Source organism: Passer domesticus, chromosome 7 (genome assembly GCF_036417665.1).
Source record: "Passer domesticus isolate bPasDom1 chromosome 7, bPasDom1.hap1, whole genome shotgun sequence".
Classification (NCBI taxonomy): domain Eukaryota; kingdom Metazoa; phylum Chordata; class Aves; order Passeriformes; family Passeridae; genus Passer; species Passer domesticus.
The window spans coordinates 32,850,622-32,876,890 of NC_087480.1; the positions used below are offsets into that span (position 1 = coordinate 32,850,622).

The following is a 26,269-nucleotide window of genomic DNA, read 5'->3' on the forward strand; positions in this document are numbered from 1 at the left end:
CACCCCAGAGGACGCCTAGCAAGCAGCAGCAGCTCTATGCTGCTGTGTGGGTGAGGGAGAGGGGTCTGATCCCCCTCCCTTCCCGGGGCAGAAGCCAGACGTGCCTCTGCACGCCGGCAGGGAGCTGCTCCCTGGGTGTAGCAGCGTTCACGGCTGCGTGTTTCAGCAAACGCTGCCGCAGAGGAGAGCCCATGGCAGATCCCTGGGTTGTGCGTGGCTTGAGCCTGACACAAAGCTACACGTGCGGGGGAAAGCAGGGCTCAGCGCTGGGTCTGGATCCTCTGCGGGTCACACAGCACCAGCCCCTCAAGGGCAGCTCCCTCCTTCCCACCAGCCTCCACCAAGGCTTTTGGGGAGGGAAAGCCCGGCGTTGGCCGGAGCTGGCGGCAGCAGGATGATCTTTCAGAGCCGTCCTGGTCCCTCGGGAGGCAGCGAAGCGACGCTGCAGAGCAGCGTGTGGCAGAGGAGCGCGGAGAGCTCCAGCTGCCTGCCGCAGGTGCGGAGCACACCCCGGGGCGAGGAGCAAGGACCGTGGCAGAGAAGGCTGTGCCAGACCTTGCCGGGAGCTCATCCCTGTGGCTCCATGCCGGCAGCAACCTCGCCGGGCTGGGGCTGCAGGGAGCGGCCTGGGGCAGGGGCAGTGAGGGGCTGCTGCGGGAGCTGCCCCTTCCTCCCGCGGGGACACAGAGTGACGAAGGCTTGCGTCAGGCCGGGCCCGAGGGCTGGGCATCCTCCCCGCTATCTGATGGCATCGCCAGCCCCCGGCTGCAGGCTGTTCCCACATCCCGGCGTCCCATCCCGCTCGCAAACATCCCCCGGCAGTTCAAACAAGGGCGGTGTGTGGGTGACGCATGGCAGAGGGGGGCAGGGCGCGGGGCCCGGCCGGGTGCCATCCCTCGGCTGGGGACAGGGACAGTGCCAGGGGGTCGGACCCACGGCCCGACCGCTGGTGGCAGGGATGCCCTGGTCGGGATCGGGGATCACCCCCGGGGCTCACGCCCGCCAGCCTCCGCCTGGCCCAGCGGGCATCCCTGCCAGGTGCCAGGCTGCTCTAGGCTGGAAGATTATCTCTGTATCGCGGGAGCAATTAATCATGATTGCAGGGGTTTGTTGACCAACTAGGACAGGTTCTTCCTGTCTGTTTCTGGAGATATGTTAAATGCAAACAGACTGGAGATCTGGGCAATTTTCCAGCCAAGTGGGGGGTGATGGAGGGGGGTCAGCAGTAAGATTTTTATGGTGAGAATCACCTGAGTAGGGCAAACAGATACTGGTGAGCACCAGGCTATAAAGGGCAGCTCCTCTCCTCTCCTGTCCCGGTGACCCGCGACAAGCCGCTATTCCTCACCATCTCCGGACAACAGGTGAGGAAGGGAACCCTCACAAGGCAGCTGGGGCTCGGGATGCTCAGAGCTGGCTCACGGGCAAACAGGGGCTGGTCCCTCTCCCTGGCTGCTCCCGCGGGAGCCGGGCTCTGCCCTCGCTGGATGGGGCAGGCTGTGATGCTGCATTTTTCAGCCCTGCGTTGACTTTTGTCGCTGCTTCTTTGAGGGGAAGACGAGCTGAATCGGCAAATCGGCCCCGCTGCCCAGGGATTAGCCCAGATAAAGGGGAATTGCGCTGATGTGGCCAATTTGCCTTCCCAGCCTGGGCAGCGCTGCGAGCCCAGGGTGCGAGAACGCCGCCGTGCACGCAGTGCTCGCAGCCCCAGCTGTGCCATTGCCTGGCTGAGGTGCCCCGACCCGTGTCCACTGCCCTCCCCTTGTCCCCACAGAGCGGCTTGGCTCTCCCGGATGGGTCCTGCCGGGTCCGGGGCTGGCAGGGCCAGGACAATCTGCTGCCAGTGTGGGCTGGGGACTCCAAGCCGTGCCTGGGACACGGGGTGTGGGCATGGATGGGGCAGGGACCTGTGCCGGGGGCAGAGAGGGAGCCGCAGCCCATCTGCTCCAGGCGGCTCACAGGGGCCAGGCTCGGCCCCAGCGGGGCAGGTCTGCACTCTCTGGGCGCAGGTAGTAGGGACCTCCTGTGTCCCCGAGGGACCTTGTGTGACCCTCCCGAGCCTTTACAGGGAGCAAGGAGGATGGCGGCTGCGGCCAGACTCGCCCTCCTGCTGCTGGGCTGCGTGGGGCTGCTGCGGCCAGTCGGTGAGTGCCACGGCTCGGGGGGCAGCTGCTTTTGTAGCTGGACAGGAGGGAGCCCCGCTCCTCTCCAGGCAGCGATGCTGGCTGTCCACATCCCCGTCCTCATCCCACTCTCCCCGAACAGACAGCAGGTACATAAGCTACTGCCCCGACGGCTGGTCCTACTACAAGCTCAGCTGCTTCAAATACTTCTCCGATCTCCGGACCTGGGACGAGGCTGAGGTAAGCCCAGCGGGGTACACAGGGGAACAGGGACCCGCTGTCTCTCCGAGGCGCCCTGGCACTGACACCTCTCCCTGCAGAGTCAGTGCCAGGAGGTCAGGAAAGGCGCCCACCTGGCCTGGGTGGAGGACCCCCTTGAGGAAGTCACCTTGCGCAGAACCATCTCCTACCACCAGCGTGTGCAGCCCGTCTGGATTGGACTCCAAAAGAATAAAGAGGTGAGGTGTGGGCGGCAGGGGTGATGGGGGACTAGGGGACATCAGGGCCATGCCGCTGAACTCCCCTCGCCCTGTACAGAGCCAGGCCTGGCAGTGGACGAATGGGAAGGACTACAGTGCCACCAGCGATGTGCCTGGGAACGGTGCCGGCGGGGGGAGCTGCGCCGCGCTGACCCATCACAGCGGTGAGTGCCCGGCCCCGCACCCGCCCAGCGCCTGGGCTCGGCCGGCACTGCCCCCCTCGGTCCCCTCCCCTTGCGGGGCTGCGGTGGCACAGCTGGGGCCCGTCCTCGCCGTGCACTCCGCCAGCCCCCTGCCTGTCTCTCCCGCAGGCTTCTCTGTGTGGTCCGGGGCCGACTGCTCCCGGAAGCATCACTACATCTGCAAGTTCTACCCCCTGAACTGAGCGCAGCCCTGGCACCCGGCGGACCCCGCGCCGGCCACGTTCCTCCCGTGCCACCTCCGTGTCTCTCCCGCAACTCCTATAAATACATTTATCTTACAAAAAAAGAAGCACGCAAGTGCTGTGTGAGCTTGGTGCTGGTCCGTGAGAGAGAGAGACGGCTCAGCCTCGGCTCCCCGAGCTTCCCGGCTTCCAGAGGCTTCTGCGCTGCCGGTGCAGGCAGAGCTGTTCGGGGATGAGTCCCCGGGAGCTGCGGGGACCGGCGCTCTCCTGGCTGAGCACTCGGGCTTGCTCATACCAGCCCTCGGGTGCCAAACACCACAGGCGTCCCTGGGGAGCAGGTCGGGGGACAGGAGTGTCCCCAGAGCGCAGACACGGAGATCTGGGACACAGATGAGGGTGGGGACGGGAGCTGTCATGGGTGTGCAGGCATGGGGACAGGTGGTCCCCCGGGTGCAGACAGCTCCACAGGGATCCTGGGCCTGCAACACGGCCCCATGGCCATGTTGACAGCAGCACCGGGACCAAAGGTCCCTTTTGTGCCACTGTTATCTTGCCACAGGCATCACGTGGCTGTTTGCTGCTTTGAAGATGGCTCTACCCCCACCCAGCTCACGGGGTTTTACCCCCCCGGAGCTGCGGCACGTGTCAGGCGTGGACTGCGCCCCGGGCAGCGCGGATGGTGCCGGCCCCAAAGCCCGGCCGCCCCCTGCTCCCTGCCCGGGCCCGCGGGCCAGCCGGGGAGAACGCGCAGTGACCACAGCCAGCCTGGCACCGGAGCTGCCCCTGCCCCCGGGGCTGCGGGACAGCCCGTCCCGCTGCTCGGCTCCGGCTCCGTGTCCCCAGCTTTTGGGGCACACAAGACGAGGACACCTCGCAGCTCCCCCCTCCGAAGCTGCGCTGCCCCTGCTGTGTTGGCTGGCGCTCGGTGACCTTTGAGCGCCAGGGTCCGGCAGGCTGATAAAGGCCGGGAGGGCTGTGCCGAGCTGCCCACGCAGTTTATAAAAGCACTACGCAAGGCACACTCCGCTGTCCACCTGTCCGGCCGGCCGTCCCTTCGTCCGCGCGGCGGCCGGGGCGAAGATGCTGCGCTTGGTGGGGCGTGCTGCGCGCTGCTGGGGGGCGAGGTGGGCACTGCCAGGGCCGGAGCAGGCACCCCGGGGCACCCAGCACCCCGCGGCTTGGCAGAGGGCATGGTGAGCACCCACATGGATCAGGGGGCTGGACACATAACCAGGGTAGGGCTGGGGAGCTGGCTGAGCTCTTAAACCTTGCTGGGGAAGGGGAGCCTCTCCCTCCTCCCTGCAGCACTGCAGGCACAAGGAGCTACCAGGGATCTGGGGTGCCCCCAGCCTGGGCTGCTCACTGGTGGCATCTCTGCAGGGCCACCCTCTGTGCCCAAAGCTGCCATAGGATTGTTGCCACTTGCTCTGTCCCACAGCCTCTCCAGTGCTGCTGGGACAGGTGCCTGGCCCAAGGATGTGGGCATCCTGGCCCTGGAGGTGTACTTCCCTGCCCAGTACGTGGATCAGGAGGAGCTGGAGCGGTTTGATGGCGTGGAGGCCGGCAAGTACACACGGGGCCTGGGCCAGAAGCAGATGGGCTTCTGCGCCGCCCACGAGGACATCAACTCCCTGTGCCTGACCGTGGTGCAGCGGCTGGTGGAGCGCGGGCGCCTCTCCTGGGACGCCATCGGCCGCCTGGAGGTGGGCACTGAGACCGTCATCGACAAATCCAAGGCCGTCAAGACCGTCCTCATGCAACTTTTCCATGACTCTGGCAACACTGATGTGGAGGGCATTGACACCACCAACGCCTGCTACGGGGGCACGGCCTCGCTCTTCAATGCAGCCGCCTGGGTGGAGTCCAGTGCCTGGGATGGTGAGTACAGGCAGGGACCATGCTGTGGGCTGGACGCTCAGTGAGTGCTGTGGGATAGGGGAGGGAGGCAGGAGGTGGCCTGAAACCCAAAGATGCTCCAACTGCAAAGGGAGCCACTGCGCCTCCAGGCTCTCCGTCACCCCTGTTTCTTGCCCATCTTGGTGTGACACCTGGCAGCATGGAGAAGGGAACACACAAGGGCCATGGGATGGAGGCTGCCAGCCGCTGGTGGCCCTGCCAGTCCCTCTGTCCTCGCTCAGGTCGCTACGCCGTGGTGGTGTGTGGGGACATCGCTGTCTACGCCACGGGGAACGCGCGGCCCACGGGAGGTGCTGGTGCCATTGCCATGCTGGTGGGACCCAACGCCCCGCTGGTGCTGGAGAGAGGTCGGTGCCATGAGGCGCTGGGGGTGGCAAGCTGATGGGTGCTGTCCCTAGGGGCCATGCATCTATGTCCCAGCCCTGGGCAGAGCTGCTCAGCCACACCCTGCTGGGTACTCCAGGATGCTGGCTGGCCACATCCCTGTGGGCACCACGGAGTGACTCAGGGAGGCTGCTGGATTTCAGGGGTGCAATGGCAGGCAGCACCCCTGGGTGTTTGCCACCGGGCTGGGACCTCCCGACGCTCTCTGACAGCTGGCTCTCCCCGTGCCCCCAGGCCTGCGTGGAACCCACATGGAGCATGCCTACGACTTCTACAAGCCAAATCTGTCCTCTGAGTACCCGGTGGTGGACGGGCAGCTCTCCATCCAGTGCTACCTGCGGGCGCTGGACCGCTGCTACGCCGTGTACCGACGGAAGGCGGAGACCCAGTGGCAGCAGGGTGAGTGACAGTGCCCCTGAGGTGCCCAGTGCAGCCCCTTGGATACTGATGGCCCTGTGTTGCCTCCCAGCTGGCATCCAGAGGCCCTTCACCCTCGATGACTTCAAGTACATCATCTTCCACTCACCCTTCTGCAAGCTGGTGCAGAAGTCGGTGGGGCGGCTGCTGCTGAACGACTTCTTGGCCTCCCCCAACCCCGACACAGCCTCTGGCCTCTACAAGGGACTGCAGTCCTTCCGGTGGGTCCCTGTGCTGTGTCCCCATCCCTCAGCCCCGCCAGGGATGCACTGGTCTGGGGTTTCAGCTGGTCTCTCTCTGGGCAGCGGTGTGAAGCTGGAGGACACCTACACCAGCAAGGAGGTGGAGAAGGCATTCCAGGCTGCCAGCCAGGACATCTTCAACCAGAAGACCAAGCCCTCACTCCTCCTCTCTTCCCGCAATGGCAACATGTACACACCATCCATGTATGGCTGCCTGGCCTCCCTCCTGTCCCAGTGAGTCCCCCAAAACGCTGGCTTGGGGAGAGGGAGGAGGTCATTTTGGGGAGGGCATTCTTGGCTGGATAGAGGGACAGAACTCATCTCCCAGCCCTCATCTCCCCCTGCCTCAACAGGACCTGATCCTTTCATTGCACACAACCCCCAGTGTGGATGCATCTTGCTCCAGGCCATCTCCGTGCCAGACTTTTCATCCCAGCTTGCTGGAGCTGGGCCAGTGCATAAAGCCCTTCTGTCATCACCAGGAGGATGAAAACCCTTGTTGTCATGCCCAGTAGAATGAGTGACCCCCTGGGAAAGGAGTCATGGGAACAGACAGGCTCTGAGGGGAACAAAAGTCCTGGGGCTCCCTGGCACCACCACACTCCAGGGCTACGCTCCCTCAGAAATGTGGCCCCAAGGATCTGCCTGCCTACAAAGGAGGCAGCCCCCTACACTGCCCCCACAGCCCTGTATCCCCATCTCCCCCTCATCCCAAATGTCCTGTAACCCCCTCACCCCTTGCTGCAGGTGCTCAGCACGGGACCTGGCCGGCTCCCGGATCGGTGCCTTCTCCTACGGCTCGGGACTGGCGGCCAGCATGTTCTCCTTCCGTGTCTCGCAGGATGCAGCCCCAGGTGGGCCCCAGGGCAGGGAGGGGCTGGGAAGGGAGGGCAGCGTGGGGCTGTCAGTGCTGCCATCTCACACGTGGGGTGCCCCTTGCCAGGCTCACCCCTGGACAAGCTGGTGTCCAGCCTGGCTGACCTGCCCGCTCGCCTGGACGCCCGCAAGCGCGTGGCCCCACAGGACTTCGCCGAGATCATGAAGCGACGGGAGGAAACCCACCACTTGGGTGAGTGGGGCTGGGAGGATGTGAGCCTGCCCTGTTGGGACCCCACAGCACCCCTGAACATCGTTGCCCTCTCCCCACAGCCGACCACGCTCCCCACGGCTCCCAGGCGGATCTCTTCCCCGGAACCTGGTACCTGACCCGGGTGGACTCCAAGTACCGCCGCGAATATGCCAGGAAGCCCATCTAGAGTGGGATCACCAGAGTGGTGAGCCCTGGGGAGGGGGATGCTCTCTTTCCCCCTGTTCATTCCCTGCATCTGGGCTGGCCTGTGTGGGAAAGTTCCCTTTGTATGGGTGGGGAATGGCCAGCAGTGGCTCAGGCCCCAGAGCTGCTGGAGATGGCAGCGTCTTCTGCAAACACCTGGGCAGTGCAGGGGAATAAAGGTGCAGATGGGAGGGGCAGCAGTCCAGCTCTGGCTCCTGTCTTGAATGGTCTCCTCCCACCCCGGTCCCTCCCAGTTAACAACCACCAGTCTGGATCACAGCTGCTTACGGGATTTATTCCATGGCCACCTGCCCTGCTAGACATGGGAGTTTGCCCTGACAGTCTGGGGGACCCAAATAAGCCTCAGCCTCCCACACATCAGTTTTTAGGGACAAGATGGTGTTTTCCCCATGATGTCATTAAACTGAAACATCCTCATGGTAAAACCCGTGGGCAGGAGGGCACAGGTGAAGTGGCTCACAGGGGGGCTCGTGCCCCTTGCAGTGCTGCTCTGTGGGCCATGTCCCATCACGGGACTGTGGCCAGACAGGACCTCGGCAGCCACAGGAACCTTTGCACCCTTCAGCAAACAGCAGCAGGGCCGAGGAGCAGCAGGGGCAGGAGGGAGGGGGTTTGGGGTTGAGGACAAAGGACTGCACAAGGCACCACATGCTCTCTCCTTCTAGACCCTTTATTGAACATGGGGCCACCCCAACCCCAGTGTGGGGCTCAGGGATGGCCATGTGCAATGCTTCCCCAGCTGGGGGAGGGCCCAGATGCTGTGGCTGTGTGGAGAGTCCTTGTTGGCAGTCGGGGTCTACGGCAGGTGGAGCTGGAAGATTTCCGTGACACGCGGCTTTAGCTCACCGAGGCTGGGCAGGGGGGCTGAGAGCCCCACAATGCTCCACTGCTCCCCTGCCACTGTGCTGGAGCTGTGGTAGGACAGGAGCTGGGCCCCTGCCTTGCTCAGCAGCCCTGGAGAGGAGCACAGGAATTAGGGACCACAGGCTGCCCACTGCCCCAGGACCCAGCAGGGAGCTGAGCCTCTGCTCGCCTCAATCCCCTGCTCAGAGGCCCACGATGCCATTTCTTCCCCCAGCCCAAGTCCTTTGCTCAACATCACACAACCCCCTGCCCAAAACTCCCATCCATCCATCCATCCATCCATCCATCCATCCATCCATCCATCCATCCATCCATCCATCCATCCACCATGTGCTGCAGCAGGGGCTCAGCTCTGGGTTGGATGCGGGGGTTCCCCAGGCTGTCCCTGCAGCTCAGGGCTGGCACAGGGACTCACCGGTCAGTGTGGCCAGAGCGCTGGTGTCAGAGGCTTTGGCTCTGTAGATGAGGAGAGGGCCGCACAGTGGGGCTGGCAGCTGGAAGGTGGCCCCGTTGATCTGCCGCAGGACCGGGCTGCTGCCCTGCACCGTCCCCGTCACCTGGTGTGGGGTGCCCTGCAGGGACACCTGCACCAGACCAGTGCTGCTGTCGGGCTCGGGGGCCACATCACTGTGGGTGCTTGTGACCTGCCAGAGAGACACAGCTACTCAGTGCCCAGGTCCTGTGTGTGGCTGGGGCGGGGAAGGGATGTCCTCAGAAGCACCCCAGGGAACACCCAGCCTCAATGCTGCATTAGCAGCCCAGTAGGGTGTCCCCAGGTTCATGCTGCTTGGTGGGGAAGGCACACCAGGCTGGGCTGCAGAGCCCGGGTGTCCACGCACCTTCAGCCCAGCCTCTTGGGCCAGCAGCGTGGCATTCACCAGGGTCACCTCCTTGTGTGTCCCTCCAGCCAGCATGCCCGCAGCCACAGCAGGGGTCAGGTAGCTTCCAGCCTCCTTCAGGGGTGTCCCTGGGGTGCAGGGAGGAGGTGTGCATGAGCCAACAGCAGAGAGGTCAGGCCCGCAGTGGAGTGGCCAGCCTGGGGCTGGTCCTTCCACCCACCCAATCCATCCACCCATCCATCCCTGCACACTCTAGGGCTCCAATCCCACTGTTAATCACCTTCCTGTCTATCTGTTCTCCTGCCTGCCCATTGGGGTCCCCACACCCAGGCTCACCTAGGGTGCAGACCTGCACGCTGCCCTGTGCTTGCTTGCCTGCCGTGCACAGCACCGTGCCCAGGGCCCTGGCCAGGGCGATCCAGGGCTTGGTCTGGGGTGAAAAAGCCTTGCTGAGAGCCTGTCCATTAACCTGCAGGACAGAGTAAGTGGTGAGAGCCTGCCAGGGATCCCCCATGGAGCATCTTTCCCAGTGCACCCATGGGTTACAGCTGGGGTGACTGAGGCACGGAGATCAGGTGCTGCAGACTCACTACGCCGGTCAGCCCCTTCCCCGTGGCCATGTCCACGATCTGCATGGCGATTTCCTTGCCACAGCGGCTCTGTGCCTCCCGTGTGCTGGCACCCAGGTGTGGGCAGGAGATGACGTTGGGGTGGTTCACCAGGTCACGGTCCTTTGGGGGCTCCTGCAGACACAGTTCCATCGTGCCATCAGCTCCCAGCACCTTCCTGGGAGCTCGGAGCAGGGGGCATTTACCCCACTTTCATTGCAAGGAGAGAAGCTGAGGGCTGTTCCTGCTCCCAGCCCCACAGGGTTTGCCAGGCTGGTTTGGGCAAAAGTAAGGTGGTGCTGAGAGGAAGCCAAGCTCGGGGGGTCCCCACAGCCCCATTCACCTGAGTGAAGACATCGAGGGCGGCCCCACCACACTGCCCCGACTGCAGCGCCCGCAGCAGCGCGCCCTCGTCCACGATGCCGCCGCGGGCACAGTTCACCACCTGCACGCCACGGCGGCACTTGGCAAAGGTGCTGTCGTTCAGGAGCCCTGTGGAAGGAGGGCTGTGAGCAGAAGGGGGCTGCCCCAGCTCTCCCCAACCCTCCCTGACCGTGCCCGCTCCGTACCCGTGGTGGAGGGCAGCAGCGGCGTGTGCACCGTGATGAAGTCGCAGCGGGGCCAGATCTGCTCCAGCGGCAGCTGCTCCACACCAAAGGTGGCTGAGACTTCGGGGGTGATGATGGGATCGTAGCCGATGGTCTGAGGCAGAGCAGGTGCTCACTCTTACAGCTCTGGCCAGGTCAGGAAGGTCGATGCTCCCCATCATTCCTCCCTGCCCTGTCTCCTCACCTTCATGCCAAAAGCCTGCATGCGAGTGGCCACCTCCCTGCCGATGCGTCCCAGCCCCAGCACGGCCAGCGTCTTCCCGTTCAGCTCCATGCCCATGTACTGGGGAGTACAGGGACAGTCAGTGAGCACACCCCGCATGGACACCCCCACCCAGAGGGGCTCCACTGCCTCCTACCTTCTTACGGTCCCACTTGCCCTCCTTCATGGAGGCAGCTGCCTGCGGGATCTGCCTAAAAAGGAGGCTGTGGTCAGCGTGGGGTAGGGGGCTGTAGGGCACACCTGTCCTCACCCTGCCTTGTGCTCACCTGGCCAGGCACAGGATCATCCCACAGGTGAGCTCGGCGGCGCTGAGGCTGTTCCCAGTGGGAGTGCTGGGGGTGGAGAATGGTGTCACTGGTGTGTCCCCCGGGCTGACAGGGATCTATGCCCCGTGAGGACGGAGGCACACGGGGTGGTGCCAAGGGTGCCATGGGTGGGGAGGGCACCCTATTGAGGTCTCCCCAGCCTCCCCGGTTCATGGGCACGGATGTCCTCACACTCCTGCTCTTACTTCATGACCAGGACGCCCTTCCTGGTGGCTGCCTCCACATCCACATTGTCCACGCCGGTGCCAGCTCTGCCCACCACCTGCAGCCTCTCTGCCGCCTCCAGCACCTCGGCCGTGACTTTGGTGGCCGAGCGGACGATGAGCCCATCGCAGTCCTAAGGGGGGACAGACACGGCGAATGGGACCGGGGTCGGGGCGGTGACCCCGGGTGGGTGACGGGACGGGGACAGCCGCTGCCGGGGTCCGGGATCTGCCGTGCGAAACCGGCCGGGCTCTTGCATCAGACGGGAGGCGGGGACCGGTCGAAGGGGTCCGCTGGCACCCGGGACCGCCGGCCTGCAGCTGTGCCCACCCAGCCACGCACTCACCCACCCACCCACGCGTGGTGCAGCCCTGCCTCACCCGGATCTCCCGCAGCAGCTCCTCCTTGCTCAGCCCGGGCTTCTCCTGCACCCGGAGCCCGGCGGCCTGCAGGATCTCCCGGCAGCAAGGGTCCAGGCTTTCGCTGATCAGCACTTTCTGCAGCTTGCCCAGTGCCATGGCGGGAGCGGGCCCGGCGGGACGGGGAGGGACTGGACGGGACGGGGGTGCCGGCTCTCTCCGCACGCCGCCGAGAGGCTGCTGCTGCCCCTCCGCCGCGCTAAAAGGGCTGCGAGCGGTGCACGTTTTTCGGGCTCATTGGGTCCCGTCTCCATAATCCCACCTCCTTCCCTTCCCCTCCCCGCCCCAGCCCGCCCGGTCCCCCCCTCATCCCCCCCGCCCCACGGGGGGAGGGAGGAAGGGTGCGGGGCCGGGTCTGGGCCTGGGCCTGGGCCTGGGCCGGGCCCCCCCGCAGCCCCAGAGAAAAGCAAAAAGGTGCCCTGCCAGGACCCCGTGGGTCGGTGAGCCACGAAAACCGCGGCCAGCCTGTCCCGAACCTGCGCACCCCGTTCGTGCCTCAGTTTCTCCCTCCCGCATACCACAGGTCTGTAAGGCAGGAGGGGGACGGCAGTGGCAGCCACGATGGCGCGGGTGGCTCCCCATAAAGCTGGAGGTGCCGCTGGCAGGGAGCAGCCCAGCCCATGGCGAGCCCAGACATGCCCTCCCCAGGTCGCCCAGGAATGGGGGTTCCCCAGACCCCAGAAGTGAGGCAGTGACGCGGCCCCTGCCCACCCCCGACTTCGTGCCTGCTGTTGAGCAATGCCCCTGATAAGGCGCCGGGGACACGGGCCAGCCCTGGCCACTGGCTCCCAATGCCGTGGGGTGCATGGGAGCCACCCAGCAAACGCCCTCCATGCAGGAGAGCCAGGTGGCTGCGTCAGTGACCTCGCCGTGGGAAGTGCCGGCCCTGAGACACGATGGCGAGGGGGCCAGAGGCCGGGCATGTGGACAGCAAGGGATGCGGCCAGGCCTACACCGGGCACCCGGACAGACACACCCCAGATCCTGCCCACGGGGAGCAGGGACTGGCCCTGCCGTCCACCGCTTTCCACGGATGGGGGGTGGGCAGAACCCACTCAGTGCTGCCAAGCCAGGTCCAGATGGGAGTGGGCCCGTCCCCAGGCTCTGCGTGTCTGGACCGAGCTGCCCTGTGTGAGACCCGGCGGCCCCGGAGGCTGTCAAACCAAGCAGAGCCCAAGTGACCGACCTGTCCTAGCAGACAGGAGGTGGCCAGAGTAGGATGACTGTCCTCGCCACAGGCAGCGCCGCCGAGGTGGGAGAGCCCAGCGCTATGCACAGCCTGGAGCTGTGCACGGCCTGGCACCACCCACAGCCGGAGCTGCCCTGCAGCCGCGGCCAGGGAACAACCGTGACGCCAGAGCGGGGAAAGTCCAGGGCGGCCGGCACGGGGTGACAGATGCGGTCAAGGGCAGCGGCTGGTGAAATCTGCAGCGATCCCGAAACGGCCCCTCGGCAGGGAATGTGGCAGGGCAGCCTCGCCACGGCCGTGGCGTGGGCTGGGGACACCGGCCCTGCGGGACCGGCGGCGGCCGGGACACGGCCCCGCAGCCCTGGCACAGCCGGGCGCCGGCCGCTGTTTCAGCCATTAGCACCTTGCTCCGGGTGCCCGGAGGACACACCAGGACCTGCCATCCCGGCGTCCTGCTTCCCGTGCCGGCATCGCCCGGGCTGGTCCAGGTTCTCGGTGGCTCCTCTCCCCCGCCCGTGGCACGTTTGTGCGGAGGACACGCGTGGCCAAGCCGTCGCTGCCGGCGCCAGCGCATTTGCGGCTTTTCCCGGCCGGCTGGTGCCCTCTCCTGGGGATGGTGGCCAGAGGCACAGCCCCACGGCACCCCGGCACACCCGGGCCTGCTGGGACACTGGCAGTGTGGCTGTGCCAGCAGGCATGTCCCCCCACTCCCCAGCCCCGAAGAGAGCCGGCTGGAGGGGACCCAAAGGCTGGAGGGGACCCAAAGGTGGCAGGGCCAGCGGGATGGGTGCCAGGGGATTGGGGCTGTGGTGGCTGATGAGTCACAACAGGGATCAAGTGGGAAGTTAGAGGGGCACAGCACCCCTCCTGCTGACCCCATTTGTACCAGGTGTTGCATTTAGAGTAAGAAATTTGGCAGAAAATAAACGCACCTGTGTTCCAGCCGCTCTTCACAGATCAGAGGGCTGGGGACAGCTGAGCTGAATTTCTGAGTATAACCAATTTGGCACTATAGGTCTGGTCGTGTTCAGTAGGAAATTCCATGAGTGCAGCTTCACAAATAGTGCAGTTTATTAATTCAACACCATAGGTTTGGTCACATTCCATAAAAACCTTCCTAATCACAGATTCATGAATAGTGCAGTATATGGAAGCAGTAGAAATAGAGATACAGAATTGCTGGTGATAAATGCACCAGCTGCAATAGAGTTTTAACAGTAACAATAATGTTGTGTGATGATAATAACAATTGTATGCAGAAACTTACCATGAAGGTATAGGGAGGAGGGAGAGGAAAGTAGCCCATTCTGTCTCCCAGGTATTTTTGTGTCTTCCTCCTAATCAGGTAAAATTCCTACCCTTCTTACATCCAGCCCAAACTTTTCCCCCTACTCCTATGTTATGTAGAGCATAACCTAAGTGGAGGGTATGGAGCTATGGATGTGGTACCATGTACCATTAAGCTTATTAGCATATGCAGGGTGTGTGTTAATATTTAAATGGCCCTTAATCAGACAAAAAATACTTTTTTTGGCCACCATGTACTCCAAATTCCTGGTCATATGACTTTGATCCGTTTGCCAGAGCCAAAGCAGAATCACCCCATCACCACAGGACCTCCTCCTTCTTTCTTGCTGCCAGCTCTGTGGTTCTCCATCCACACAGGTAACACAGAGAGTATGGAGAGGAACCCTGAGCCCTCACCTGGCTCCTTGGTCATCATTCCACACAAGACAGACTCTGCTTGGTGGCAGGTGGGCGGCCATGGGGACAGTTGAAGGGCTGTGGCGGTGCAGGACAGAGGAGAATGGGGCCAAGCAGCAGGGAATTAGGGGGAGGGTCCCTGCTCCCCAGGGTCTGGGGGAGCAGTCAGGGGCAGTGCTGGTATGGGGGTGTCCAGCAGGTAAAGGAGTTGGGGATGTCACAGGGGACTGGGGTCATTGGAGCTGGGATGGGAGTGGCAAAGAAGAGGAAAGGGGTGGGGAAGTTTGGGGGTGTTTTGTTGGGATGGTGGGTGTTCAAGCGGATCTATGGGGATCAAGGGCTGTAGGAATGTCCCAGTGGAGGACTGAGAAGTCATGCACAAATAGAAAGCAAGTGAGGGTGTTGAGGGACTGGAACAGTACCCGGAGACTGGGGCTGTGGGGTGGCAAAGGGAATTTGTGATGTCAGGTTTGGATGGAGGCACCCAAGGATGATTGGGCAGGTAATTGGGGTGTCAGGATGGATGTCTGAGGGTGATCCTGGCTAATTGGGTGTCTTTTGGGGAGACTGTGAAGTTGGAAGGATTGAGAGGGGAGAGGAAGGGATCAGGGATTGCTCCTGGGGGACTGAAGTGTGAGGAAGGGTTGGGGCTCAGTCCCGAGGGACTGGGTGGAGTGGGGAATTGGGGCGGGGGGGGTGTGTCAGCCGGGACAGGATGGTGCCTGGGTGGGGGGCGGCTGGAGAGATTAAGGGTGGATGGACAGAGGGATCAGGGAGAGGGCAGAGGGAGGGACAGGGGAAGGAAAGATGGAGGGCTCAGAGGGAGGGATGGAGGGAGGGAAGGATGCGGGGTCAGAAGGAGGGAGGGAGGGAAGGATGCTGGGAGCCAGGGAAAGATGAAGGATGGAGGCAGGGAGAACGAGGAGGAGGGGAAGCAGAAGCGGGCGGAGCCGGCCGGTGCCGCAGAGCCGCCTCCCCGGCGCACGCTGGGCCGTCTCGGCAGCGCCTGCGGGGACCCGGCGGCCCGGCCCGGTGCTCCCGGTGTCCCCGGTGGCCGGCCCGGTGCCGCCGGTGCGTGGCCCGGTGCCGGCCGGGCCGGTGCGGCGGAGCCCGGCGGGGCAGGATGCGAGCCCCGGGGCGGAGGTGAGGAGCGTGTCCGTGCCGCGGTGATGCGGTCGGGATGTCCCGGGCACGCGGGGGCTGCCCGTGCCCACGCTGGGCTGTGGCGGTGCCGCGACAGGCTGGGGCCCAGGTACAGCCCCGGCATCGGTGCCACCGGGATACGGGGGGATCAGCGTGCTCCCGCGGGGCGTGCAGCGCCGGACGGCCCTGACCCAAACCCCATTCCCTTGGGCCGTGGGTCCCGCGGGTTGGGGCCGGTGGCCAGGCTTTGGGACCCCGGATGGGGGCTCTCTGGGCCCTGCACCAGGCAAGCCCAAAAGAGCTCGGGAGCCGCTGGTGTGCACGAAAGGGACCAGGAGTCCCTTGTCCAGCACCGGGGGCACAATGATGTTCGCTGCCCTGTACCATGGGGACCTGTGGGTGTCAGGGCAATGTGTGTGTGCCAGATGAGAGGGCAGGAGCTGTAGGGTGCTGTAGGATCCGGGGCTGGTGCCTGCACCATCACTAAGCTCTCCTCGGTGCGCTGGGCACGTGAGGTTTGCTGGGAGGTGCTGGCCAAGCACAGCCCTGAAGGAAGGAGCTCAGGGTGCCGGTGTTGGTGCGGGGAGCTTGGCTTGCCCCATCTCCCCAGCCCCGTTTTCATCACCCCGGTTGTGCCCATCCCCGATTCCGCTCCGAGCCGCTGGCCTGGCCGTTTGTGCCGGCAGCCCTGCGGGGCCGCGGGAGCTGCCGCGGCTGCGGGGCCGCGCCGGGAGCCCAGCCCGGGGCGCGGGGAACGCCAGCCGCAGCTCCCCGGCCGGCCGGCTCAATGGAGACCTTGTTGCCGTGCCCCGTGTGCAGGACGGCCGCTGGCCGCGCCGTGCGCTCCGTGCTGCGCTCGCACACTCCGGCAGCCACCGGGTTTGGAGCCGGCTGTGCCCGCTCCACCTCCTCCGTGCTGGCACTCCGCCCCTGCTGAGACATTTGTGCCACCGAGTCAGCGGGGAGCTGGATGTGCCACGCTCGGCATCTGAGCTGCCACACTCTCCCTGGCCTTGCCTGGCCCTTGCCACAGCCCCTCTTGCCAGCCTGGAGCCGCTGGCACGCAGTGGCTGCTGCTGAGCACGGGGCTGGGGCCTGCGTCCATCCCTCCATCCATCCCTCTGTCCATCTGTCTCCCTGCAGGAGGTGATCCAGCAGCAGGAGGAGGTGAGTTGCTGTTGCTGGGTTCTAGTGCCCGGTGCTTTGGGGATGCTTTACCCCAGGATGCTTTCCCCATGGGCAGCAGCCACTCTCACACAGCCCATGTAGCCTGGCCCTGCGTTGTCCTGTCTCCCGCTGGCACCCCGGGGTGCCAGTGCTGAGGAGTGGCTGCAGTGGCCCTGGTGTGATGCTGTGAGTCACTGAGTGTTCTGAGTCAGGGCCTCATGGTGTCTGGTGCCCCTCCTGCCAGGGCTTGGAGGTGCATGGGGGTGTGGGGGCAGTGCTGCCCAGCGAGTGGGGGGCCCCAGGGCTGAGCCCCCTCATTCTGTGCTGTGCCAGCAGCTCTGCTCCGTGCTCCAGGCTGGCATGAAAGGGCTCTTGTCCTCCTGCAGACCCAGCAGCACTGCAGCGGCCTCCCCTTCGCAGCAAACAAATTCCCAGTGTTGGGCACAGGGGCAGGGAGGGGGGAGCTCCAGTCAGCCCGAGCTGCCCTGGCTGTGGCAGAGCCCTGGGCTCCTGCTGGCCCAGCACTGCCATGCCCAGGCTTGGCGCTGCCACTCTGGCCATGTGGCTGGGCAGCTGCCCTTTGGGAAAGCGGGTGCTTGGCTCATTCACCCCAGAGCCTGCAGGCAGCCACTGCCCTGGGATGGCCCCGCCTCAGGGTGGCCCTGAGCAGTAACATTTTGTTTCCCAGGCATAAGGTTATTTTTGGGTTGTTAAAACCACTGTCAGGGTCCCAGTCTGAAGCATTGTAACCAGCACAGGATGGCCTGGTATCAGTCATTGGGTATTCCCCCGAATATTCTCACTCTGTCCTTCCCTTTGTTCTTTCCTTATCTGTTCTGCTTGTGTCACTGCCCCACCAGGGACAGCAAGCCCTTCTCTAGATAGGAATATCTTGTTCCAGTGTCATTGAAAGAGTGGCAACTAATGTCTAGTGCTCTCTCTGGCTCTTCCAGCCCCTTTTGACACAGATTATAAAGGGAACCTTGTACACTGAACCCCCATTCCCCATAAATATATATGATATATATTTATGGTATATGGGATCAAGCTGATAGAACAGCTTCAGTTGTCTTAATAATAATTCTAAATTTCCCAGAACTTGCTGTCACTCCTTTATGTTAGGTAGATTCTGCCTGTATTCTGTTTTTTCCCTGGGGTTTGCAGGAGTACAGAAGTGGCTTCTTTAATCCAAAAGACTCACAGGAACTTAAGCACCTGCTTGGACCCCCTGAAGCTGGGATGTAGGATTGCTGAAGGCTCACATTTTTCCTTGTGGGCAAAACCACTAAAGGGTATTCTCCAACCAAATTGATTAGAGGGATGGAGCACTGTAGCAGGCACAAGGCCTGCAAGGCCCTGGAGATCAGAAGCCTGAGCTAGGAAATACCAAAGTCAGCATGACTAAGGTTTTAGAAGCCCCTCTCTTCCGCCTTTCGGACCCTGTTATCTCCCTGTATATCCATAGGTCACTTTTCCCCTGACCCTTACTATTGGACAGTTTTCAATACCCCTGTAAGGTATAAAAACCCCTAAACTCTGCCCGGTTCGGCAGAGGAGAGCTGTCACTGGACCCTTCGCGGAGACCCCAATAAAAGAACCCTGCGGAACCCACACAGCGCTGCTCCCTCTCTCTCTGCGTCTACTGCTGTGATACCTAGGGTGACGGCCCCAGGCAAGCTGAAAGAGCTGAAATCACTAAAGAGCTGACTGCAAATCACTATAGCTTGCCTGGGTTGCCTGAGCCCCCCGCTGGGCGATCCTGGACCCTCGTTGAGCTATCCTGGCCGGCCTCCCCGCTGGGCTTCTGCCCCTGGGGGCCATAGCTGGCGCCCGAACAGAGCACCTCTCTGAGGGAATTCGAGAGAATTCTCTATGAGACAATTTGCTTCTTCAGCGTGGAAGAGAGAAGGCTTCAGGGGCATGGAATTGTGGCCTTCCAATACCTGAAGTCTCCCTCCATCTTTCTTGATGAAGAAAGATGGAGGGAGACTTTTTACAAGAGCATTAGTGGCAGGACAAGGGGAATGGCTTCAAACTGACAGGAGGTAGGTTTGAATTGGATAGTAGAAACAAATTCTTTACTATGAGGGTGACGAGACCTGGCCTGGGTTGCCCAGAGAAGCTGTGGAGGTCCCGTTGCCAGAAGTGTTCAAGGTCAGGCTTGATGGGACCCTGAGCAACGTTGGCTGGTGGGAAGATGTCCCTGCCCATGGCAGGGGGGTTGGAAGGAGATGATCTTTAAGATTCCATCCAAACCAGGCCATTCTGGGATGATTCAATGATGATGGTTATATTATTGATCTACTGATATATTGTAATGTTTGGTGGGTCTCAGCTGTGGCTAAGATTTTGCCAGGGCTTTATGAGCAACACTGGGAGAGTGTTTATATCCCTGGAGCAGCCTATTGAAAGCATGCTGCATTCCCTTCCAGGTGAAGTGAATGAAGCCTTGTTGTGTTCTTGGAATGGAATCACCAAAACCACATATTTTGCATCCAGGGTTGCCATCCATGAGTGGGGCACTCCCTGAAGCTGACTTACCAGTTCCTTGATATTTGGCACAGCAGTGGTTAAAGGCTCAGTGGTTAAAGGTTTAGCACTGGCATTGGCATCTCTCTTTTCTCCAAATCTGGTCCCACCCTGTCTATGTGCCAGTAATCAACAGGCAATTGCCATCTCCGTTCCAGTTTTTAGCCAGACTAGTGAATTACATGGGGTGAAAGTTTGGCGAATTACCAGTCGGTGAATTACGTGGGGCGTGGGCTCTGGAGCCAATTTGTAAAATTCCAAACCAGGTGTAACTTCAGGAGTTCAATTTCAAGCTGCAGCAGAGAATTGTATTGTGGTAAGTTGGCAGCTTTTGAATGAGGGAGGGTTAGCGCCCTGTGGGGTGAATGCACTGTGGGATCTGGATTTCTTTTAGGGTCAGGGTTGAATGGGAGGGCCAAATGTTGCTCTGCATCAGCTGCCAGGTTTGGCTGCTCAGAACATTGAAAACCAAAATGTTTTCATTGTGATCTTTTGTTGCAAAGTAAGGGGAGGACATGTGTTTATCGCCTGGGAGCCATAAATTAGCCTTGGTGGTTTGGCACGTAGCACTTGCTCTGTTCACTCCAGTGATTTCAACTCTGTCCAGTTTTTCAGTGTCCTGCTCTGTTAATACTGGAATTTGTGCTCCTTTATCTATTAGAAATGTCATTAATAGGTGAGGAGGCCCACCTGGCATCAGAATGTGTGGGCTGTAATTATGTGTGCACTGATAGGAATCCTCTTGCTGAATTTCAGTCCAGCCTGGCTTATGGCCACAGCACTTTTCAAACAGAATCAGATTGAATGGGATTGTTTTTCAGCTATGATTCCCCACGATTCACCAAGGTTCAGTTGTCTCTTCTGTTTCTATAATGCATCTGCCTACGTACTCAGGGGGATTTGAAGGAGACAAAGAATCATCTTCCCCCGGTTTTCTGTCATTCGGGTCACCCCATATGTCTCCATCCTGTTCCTCAGGGAATATGATTAGTTCTCTAATCTGTATGATGTCAGGGGGAATCAGGAGCTCACACAAGCATCATCTCTACCTTTTCTTTCAAAATTTTTTTTCTCCTTCTCTTCCTCTAAAAGTTTCTGCAGTTGCTTTTCCCTATTTTCAACTGTGGCCATGTACATTTTAAGTTGCTCCTTTTCTGATTTCAAAGCAGTATATTCTACATCTGCCATTTTTTAGGAGAGAGGGTGCTCTGATTTCCTTTTGCACACAAGATCAGCAAGCCAGCAATACTGCACCAACAATTACTTTATCGTTGTTTTTCCAACATTTTTAGGCCCATTCTATTCCTTCTCAGGATGGTGCACACTTGTGTTAAGCCAAGTAATAGCAATAATATGCAGAAACTTAGCAAGGTGTCCCTGGGACAAGGGAGAGAGGAGTAGCCCATTGACTGTAGCCAAGGTATTTTTGGATCTTCCTCCTAACCAGGTGAAATTCTTATCCTCCTTATGTATAGCCCAATCTTATCCCCCTCCTCCTATGTTACATGTGGCATGAACTAGGTGGAGAGTTGGGTAACAGAGTAATTTATGTGGCAGCGTGTATTTCATTAAGCTTATTTTCCTGTGCAGTGTTGTGTGTTTCATTATTTAAATAATCCTTAATCAGGAAAAAGTTACTTTTTTGGCCATGGTGTCCTTCAAAGTTCCAGTCACAGGACTTTGTTCCGCTCTGTGCAGTTTTTCAGAGCCAGGGCAGGATGATCCTATCTCACAGGACCTCCTCCTCTGACCAGCTCATTCTTTCTTTCTGTCAGCTGTGCACATCTCCCTCTGCAAAGATAACAGTGCATGCTGTAGATGGTAAGCCTTAGCCCTTGCCTGGCTCCTTGGTCATCACCCCGCAGCATCCCCAGGATTTGGGGTGTTGTACTGCCTCGATGGGTATTCTGCCTCTGGGCATTGTGCCTCCTTGTGCATCAAGTACTTGGCTGTGATCCCTCCTTGCTTGTTGTACCTCTGGGCATTGCCCTCCTGGGTGTCAAGCATGGCATATTATGTCACTGGTTAATGTGCCTTTTTGGGTATTTTGCCTCCAGGGACATCATGCCTTGGGATATCATGTCCCTGAGCACCGTGCTTCCTTAAGTGTTGTGCATCCTTGTGCATCTTGGTTGGATGTTTTGCCTCTGGGTGTCACACCTGGGGCACTCGCTCCTCCTGGGTTGTCGTGCCTCCAGAGGTCACACCTCCCTGGATATTGTGCCTCTTGATCTCCTCAGGCATCACACTTCTGGTTATTGAAATTTTGGTGCCTCTGGGGTTCCACGCTTCTGGGTAAGATGCCCCTGGGCACTGCACCTCTGGGTGCTGTGCCTGCAGGTACAACACCTCTGGGTCCTTTGTCTCTGGGTATCACACTGGTTGTGGTGTCCGGCAGGGCACACAGCCACGCCTGACCATTGCTGGTGTGTTTAAAGTCATCGTGCCTCAGTTTCCCTCCATGACGGGTTGTTGCTGCAGGGTTTGTGGCACCCTGTGTGTGTCTCTCCTGCTCCCTGCCAGGCTGGCAGTGCTGTCCCTTGCTGCAAGGTGCTGGTGTGGTGTGCAAGGCTCTGGGGACATGGTCCCGGGGCCCCTACCATGGCTTGTGTCACAGGAACGTGCTGGCCCTCCTTGGCTCCTGGGGCTCAGCCTTGTGTGTGTGGGCAGGGCACTGTGCCCACACTGATGCTGGGACAAGTGCCCACCTCTCTGGGACCCCACCAAAAAGCTGTCAGGCTGAGATCAGAAAATAAACATTCTCATTTCTTTAAAAGGAGAAAAACCCTCAACAATCCAGGTGGATTTTTTTATTTGTCGGGTTTCTCTTTCTTTCTTTTAAATCATGAAATGACTCACACTTCTGCGCTGAAAATAAACCCGATTACGAGCTGGCGAGCCATGGCAGCACAGAGGCACAGGGTCCCTGCAAGAGCAGCCAGGGCCAGCCATGCCAGATCCTCCCTGGGGGCTGTGGGCTCTGCTCTGGGGGCTCAGGTGGCCCTGACAGGGCTGCTAATGGAGCTCAAGTGCTGCTGAGGGGACACGCCATCTGCACAGCCCCCAGGGCCTCGTGTCTGCACTCAGAGCCTCTGCCCGGCGGCTGTGGGGACACGCACGTGTGTCCCCACGTGTGGCAGACACCAGTGGCACCCCGTCACCCTGCCCGGAGCCCGTGGCACAGCGCGGGGTGGCACAGGGGGCCCGGCCTGGACCCCCGGTGCTGTGCGTGACACGGCCACGTGCTGCTCTCTGCAGGGACCCCTGCAGCAGCGACACTGTGCCAGCCGTGGTCCCCGGAGCCAGACGCATGGCGGGTAAGGCACCCGAGAGCCCCCGGTACCCCGCATGCCCCGGTCCCGTGCTCCGCATCGCCCGGGGAGGGCGAGGGGCTCTCTGGGCCCCGAGGCGTCCCTTGCCTCTCCTCTCCTCGGAGGCACACGTCTGACTGCTGCTCGCCCTTGCTCCCTGCCAGCTTCCCAAGAAGGGCTGTGGGGCGAAGGTGATGAGGACCCTGTGCCAGCCGAGCCCAGGGGGTCCAGCGGCCCCCCGGGCGCTCAGCCCCAGCCCGACCCCTTGGTGCAGACGTGTCTCCCCCGGGATCTGGAGATGGGTCCCCTCGCCCACACACAGACCCTGCGGGACTTTGAGCAGGTGAGACCGCGGTGCGCTGGGACCCCGCATGGCACCGCCAGGGCCCTCCCGGGTGCTTGCAGGATTCGTGCCGGGTCCCCTGGTCACGCCAGCGGGTGTGGAGCGCAGGAGGGGCGGCGGGGCAGGTGGCGGTGGCCGAGGGGGCCGAGCCCGGCCGGGCGCCACGCTCCCCTCACCGCCCTCACGGCTGCGGCGCGTGGGGGCCTCCGGGGCTCGGGTTTCACCAACCCGCTGTCCCCGCTACAGCGATTCCTCAAATAGCTCTGGGAGGCGGATAAAAAAAAAAAAAAAAAAGAGGAAAGGGAGAGCAGCGGGGCCAGCGACGGGAGCTGCGGGCGGGCAGGGAGCCTAGGCTGTGTCTCGGCGGCGCCATGTGAGGGGTGCCGGGATGCCCGCCTCATGGAGCGCCGGCCATGGCTCACGGGTACCGCACGCTCTCGCAGCACCTCAATGACCTCAAAAAGGAGAATTTCAGCCTCAAGCTCCGCATCTACTTTCTGGAGGAGCGCGTCCAGCAGAAGGGCGAGGACAGCCGGGACGATGTCTACCGGCGGGTGAGTGCCTGTAGGGGACGGGCTGAGCGGGTTTCCTCTCTTTTTTGGGAGGGAATGGGGTGCGGGGAGTGTAGCCGGGGGGGATGACAGGGAGGGCTGCGGACACTGGGGCTGGGGGAGCTGCTGTTGGGAGTTTGCCCCTCATTTCCTTGGACAGGAGCGGGGAGAGGGTTGGGGAGGGCATTCCCAGCCTGGTGGGGCGCCCGGGGTGGGTGACAGTGCAAGTTTGGGGGCACACAGATGGAGTGGGTACACCCCATCCCGTTGCCGACAGGCTAAAATACCACCTGTGCCACTCACTGACAGGAGGACCCAAAGCCCTGCCATGGCATGGGGGTCCCCCATGCCACTTAATTCCTGTGGGTAGTGGGGCTGGGGTGTCCAGGCGAGCGTGAGGGCACCCTACCCACCTCCTTCCTGCTCCATAGAACATTGAGCTGAAGGTGGAGGTGGAGAGCCTGAAGCGGGAGCTGCAGGAGAAGCAACAAGCCCTGGACAACACATGGTGAGTGGGGCTGGCCAAGCCCCTCAGCCCGGGGCAGACATGGTGCCCATGCCCTGCCTAAGGTGGCTTTGTGGGCACGGGGGATGTCTGCCTGCACCCTGCCCATAGCAGGCAGTAGAAGGGTCTGCAATGGGGCTGGAGGGGTTTGCAATGGGGCTGGGCACCCACAGGGGCTCCTCTTACAGCCCTGGCGCCAGCCAAAAATAAAGGACAGCACCTGTTTGGTGGGGGAGGGCAGCGCCGTGGCAGGGGCCATGGCATGGGTGTCTCACCGTGGGGCACCGATGGCAGGGGGGCCAGTGGCACAGCAGCTGGTGAGGCCCTGGTTATGGGAGTGTGTGAGGAGTGCTCTCATGGGTCAGAGCCTAAACATGGCATGGTGCTGCCAGAGGGGCGGTGTCCCCAGGGCAGGACGTGGGGGCAGCCAGGCTGAGGGCACCTGGAGTGGTACAGATAACCCAGCCTGGCTGGTTTGGGGTGGAGGCTGTCACAAAGGCTGTGCTATGCTGTGCCATGGCTCACACTGCCAAGCCACGACATACTGTGCCAGGCCATGCCATGCCATGGGAGATGCCATGCCATAGCAGCTGTGGCACACTGTGCTGTGCCAGGAGGTGCCATGCCGTAGCAGCTGTGGCACACTGTGCTGTGCCAGGCCGTGCCATGCCGTAGCAGGTACTGTGCTGTGCCAGGCCGTGCCATGCTGTAGCAGGCACTGTGCTGTGGCAGGCCGTGCCATGCTGTAGCAGCTGTGGCACACTGTGCTGTGCCAGGCCGTGCCATGCCACAGCAGGCACTGTGCTGTGCCCGGCAGGGTGGCTGCGGAGAGCCAGACGAGCCGCAGCCAGGCTGCGCTCCGGCAGCACTATGAGGAGCAGCAGCGGGAGTCGGAGCACGTCTATGAGCTCCTGGAGAACAAGATCCAGCTCCTGCAGGAGGTGAGTCTCAAGGGATGGTGGGGGCCAGGGAGGAGCCCGGGGCTGCTGCCTGGGGACTCACCCTGGTGCCATGCAGGAGGCCAGGCTGGCACGGAGTGAGGCCGAGCGGGCCACGGCTCTGGCCAGAGCTGAGGCGGAGAGATGCCGGGAGCTGACAGGGAAGCTGAAGGAAGCAGCGAGGACAAAGGAGGAAGACAGGAGTGAAAATGGCTGTGGCTCCATGGCCCAGAGGTAGGTGTCCCCGACATGTCTCCTCTATGCTGCCAGCCTGTGTGCTGTGCCAGTTCTTGGGGACTACTGAGGGGCTTGTGATGTGCACGGCTGAGGGGCTGTGCATATCTGGTGGGACGCAGAGGTCCCCCAATGGGGGAGAGCTGGTCTGTGGAGGAGGGGGGAGCAGTCCCGAGGCTGCTCTGCTTTGCCCCAGAGACTGACCTCTGTCAGCTGTCCCCAGTGTCATCCCAGGGCCATCCCAGTCCCTGAGCATCCCAAGCCCTTTTGTCGCTTTCAGGAGGATTGAAGAGCTGACCCAAGAGCTGGCTGCCAGCAACCAGCTCGTGGAAATGCTGTCAGCAGAGAAGCGTGACCTGCAGCAGTGCCTGGAGGGGTCTCCGGTCATGGAGGGGCAGGTAAGTGGGCAAGGGTGGGGAGGCCCCAGGGAGGAGCACGTCTATCCAGGGCTTGGCTTGTTGTCATCCCTGTCCCCTTCTGGGGCTGTGGCCGGGGCTGTGCCGTGCTCAGCCTGGCAGCGTTGGGTGATTGCCAGGAGCTGGGAGGAGCAGGGGGGCTCAGAGGACACGGTGTGAGCTGTCAGGGGACAGGCCACCAGCCTGTGCAGTCCTTCTGAGGGTGTTGGTGCCGCTTGCTCCCGTCTGCCATTTAAATCCCAAGTCTTAAAATACCGCTGGCAGCCTGGCATGGTGCCAGGCAGGATTTCGGGGCTGTGAGAGATCAGAGCGGCATGTTCCTGGCAGCTGCGCAGCTCTGGCCCCGCTGGGTGTTGGTGGCACGGCGCTGTCCCCAGCCGCGGGCTGCCTGTGCGGTGCTCCTGCAGGGACCCTGCTGTGTGCCCACCGGGTGGCACGGGCTGCCGTGCGGGTGCTGCTGGCACCGGGGCGTGGCACTGGCACTGCGGGGGCTCCTGGCGCTGGGACAGGTGCTGGGGCAGGTGCTGGCGCTGGGACGGCGACGTGGCACAGGCACTAGGGTGGGGACCTGGCACTGGGACAGGGACTGGCAGTGCGACGGGGACGTGGCACAGGCACTGGTGTAGAGACGTGGCACTGGGACGGGCACTTGCATTGGAGCCAAGCACTAGTGTGTATGTGTGTGTGGCTGTGGCACTGACACTGGATCCCTGCGCTGTCGCGTCCCCATCCATCACTGTCGTCTCTGTCGCGACACCCGGTGCCCGGGCGTGGCGCAACCCTCCACTACGCATGCGCAAGCGGGCGTGGCAACTACATATCCCGGTCGGCGTTGCGGGCCCTGCGCATGCGCGGGAGGCTGGGCTTGGTCGCCATCTTGAAATCTGAGCCAGAAGCCGGGCGCCGC

The 26,269-nt window shown here is 61.8% G+C and overlaps 4 protein-coding genes across 7 annotated transcripts in view; 3 read left to right on the top strand and 1 right to left on the bottom strand.

Annotated features, from left to right (window-relative positions):
- The first annotated feature begins 1,214 nt into the window (after positions 1–1,214).
- Positions 1,215–3,082, top strand: REG4 (regenerating family member 4). Its single transcript, XM_064426361.1, has 6 exons — positions 1,215–1,364; positions 2,069–2,144; positions 2,266–2,363; positions 2,444–2,581; positions 2,661–2,766; positions 2,914–3,082. Exons 2-6 carry the CDS (start codon positions 2,081–2,083, stop codon positions 2,985–2,987), a joined length of 480 nt encoding a protein of 159 aa, XP_064282431.1. The 5' UTR covers positions 1,215–1,364; positions 2,069–2,080; the 3' UTR covers positions 2,988–3,082.
- Positions 3,083–3,575: 493 nt separating this feature from the next.
- Positions 3,576–7,425, top strand: HMGCS2 (3-hydroxy-3-methylglutaryl-CoA synthase 2). Its single transcript, XM_064426394.1, has 9 exons — positions 3,576–3,666; positions 4,449–4,865; positions 5,126–5,251; positions 5,523–5,687; positions 5,758–5,926; positions 6,011–6,181; positions 6,695–6,801; positions 6,891–7,016; positions 7,097–7,425. The coding sequence occupies exons 1-9, from the start codon at positions 3,576–3,578 to the stop codon at positions 7,201–7,203; spliced, it is 1,479 nt and encodes a 492-aa protein (XP_064282464.1). The 3' UTR covers positions 7,204–7,425.
- A 468-nt stretch (positions 7,426–7,893) lies between these two features.
- Positions 7,894–11,532, bottom strand: PHGDH (phosphoglycerate dehydrogenase). Its single transcript, XM_064427487.1, has 12 exons — positions 11,294–11,532; positions 10,895–11,046; positions 10,650–10,715; positions 10,520–10,574; positions 10,345–10,443; positions 10,122–10,254; positions 9,896–10,044; positions 9,535–9,687; positions 9,281–9,413; positions 8,945–9,072; positions 8,521–8,749; positions 7,894–8,195 (listed from the first exon to the last, which is right to left on the bottom strand). Exons 1-12 carry the CDS (start codon positions 11,429–11,431, stop codon positions 8,038–8,040), a joined length of 1,593 nt encoding a protein of 530 aa, XP_064283557.1. The 5' UTR covers positions 11,432–11,532; the 3' UTR covers positions 7,894–8,037.
- Positions 11,533–15,121: 3,589 nt separating this feature from the next.
- Positions 15,122–26,269, top strand: part of PDE4DIP (phosphodiesterase 4D interacting protein) — a 36,231-nt gene continuing 25,083 nt past the window's right edge. For 2 of the 4 annotated variants that reach the window (XM_064427492.1, XM_064427498.1), the window contains exons 1-7: positions 15,122–15,368; positions 22,540–22,718; positions 23,162–23,272; positions 23,701–23,777; positions 24,592–24,715; positions 24,792–24,946; positions 25,227–25,344. In XM_064427492.1, the coding sequence (XP_064283562.1) occupies positions 15,122–15,368; positions 22,540–22,718; positions 23,162–23,272; positions 23,701–23,777; positions 24,592–24,715; positions 24,792–24,946; positions 25,227–25,344 (1,011 nt within the window). Of the gene's footprint in view, positions 15,369–22,322; positions 22,382–22,539; positions 22,719–23,161; positions 23,273–23,700; positions 23,778–24,591; positions 24,716–24,791; positions 24,947–25,226; positions 25,345–26,269 lie in introns of all 4 variants that reach the window. The other 2 variants (XM_064427496.1, XM_064427497.1) reach the window with 2 other exon arrangements.

Coding starts and splice junctions, on each gene's coding strand:
- REG4 (XM_064426361.1), top strand. CDS start 2,081: ATGGCGGCTGCGGCCAGACTCGCCCTCCTGCTGCTGGGCTGCGTGGGG. Junction 2,145..2,265: donor GGGGCTGCTGCGGCCAGTCG/GTGAGTGCCACG, acceptor CTCCCCGAACAG/ACAGCAGGTACATAAGCTAC. Junction 2,582..2,660: donor GACTCCAAAAGAATAAAGAG/GTGAGGTGTGGG, acceptor CGCCCTGTACAG/AGCCAGGCCTGGCAGTGGAC.
- HMGCS2 (XM_064426394.1), top strand. CDS start 3,576: ATGGCTCTACCCCCACCCAGCTCACGGGGTTTTACCCCCCCGGAGCTG. Junction 6,182..6,694: donor CTGGCCTCCCTCCTGTCCCA/GTGAGTCCCCCA, acceptor CCCTTGCTGCAG/GTGCTCAGCACGGGACCTGG. Junction 7,017..7,096: donor GGAGGAAACCCACCACTTGG/GTGAGTGGGGCT, acceptor CTCTCCCCACAG/CCGACCACGCTCCCCACGGC.
- PHGDH (XM_064427487.1), bottom strand. CDS start 11,431: ATGGCACTGGGCAAGCTGCAGAAAGTGCTGATCAGCGAAAGCCTGGAC. Junction 11,047..11,293: donor AGCTGCTGCGGGAGATCCGG/GTGAGGCAGGGC, acceptor GTCCCCCCTTAG/GACTGCGATGGGCTCATCGT. Junction 8,196..8,520: donor CGCTCTGGCCACACTGACCG/GTGAGTCCCTGT, acceptor GCTCCTCTCCAG/GGCTGCTGAGCAAGGCAGGG.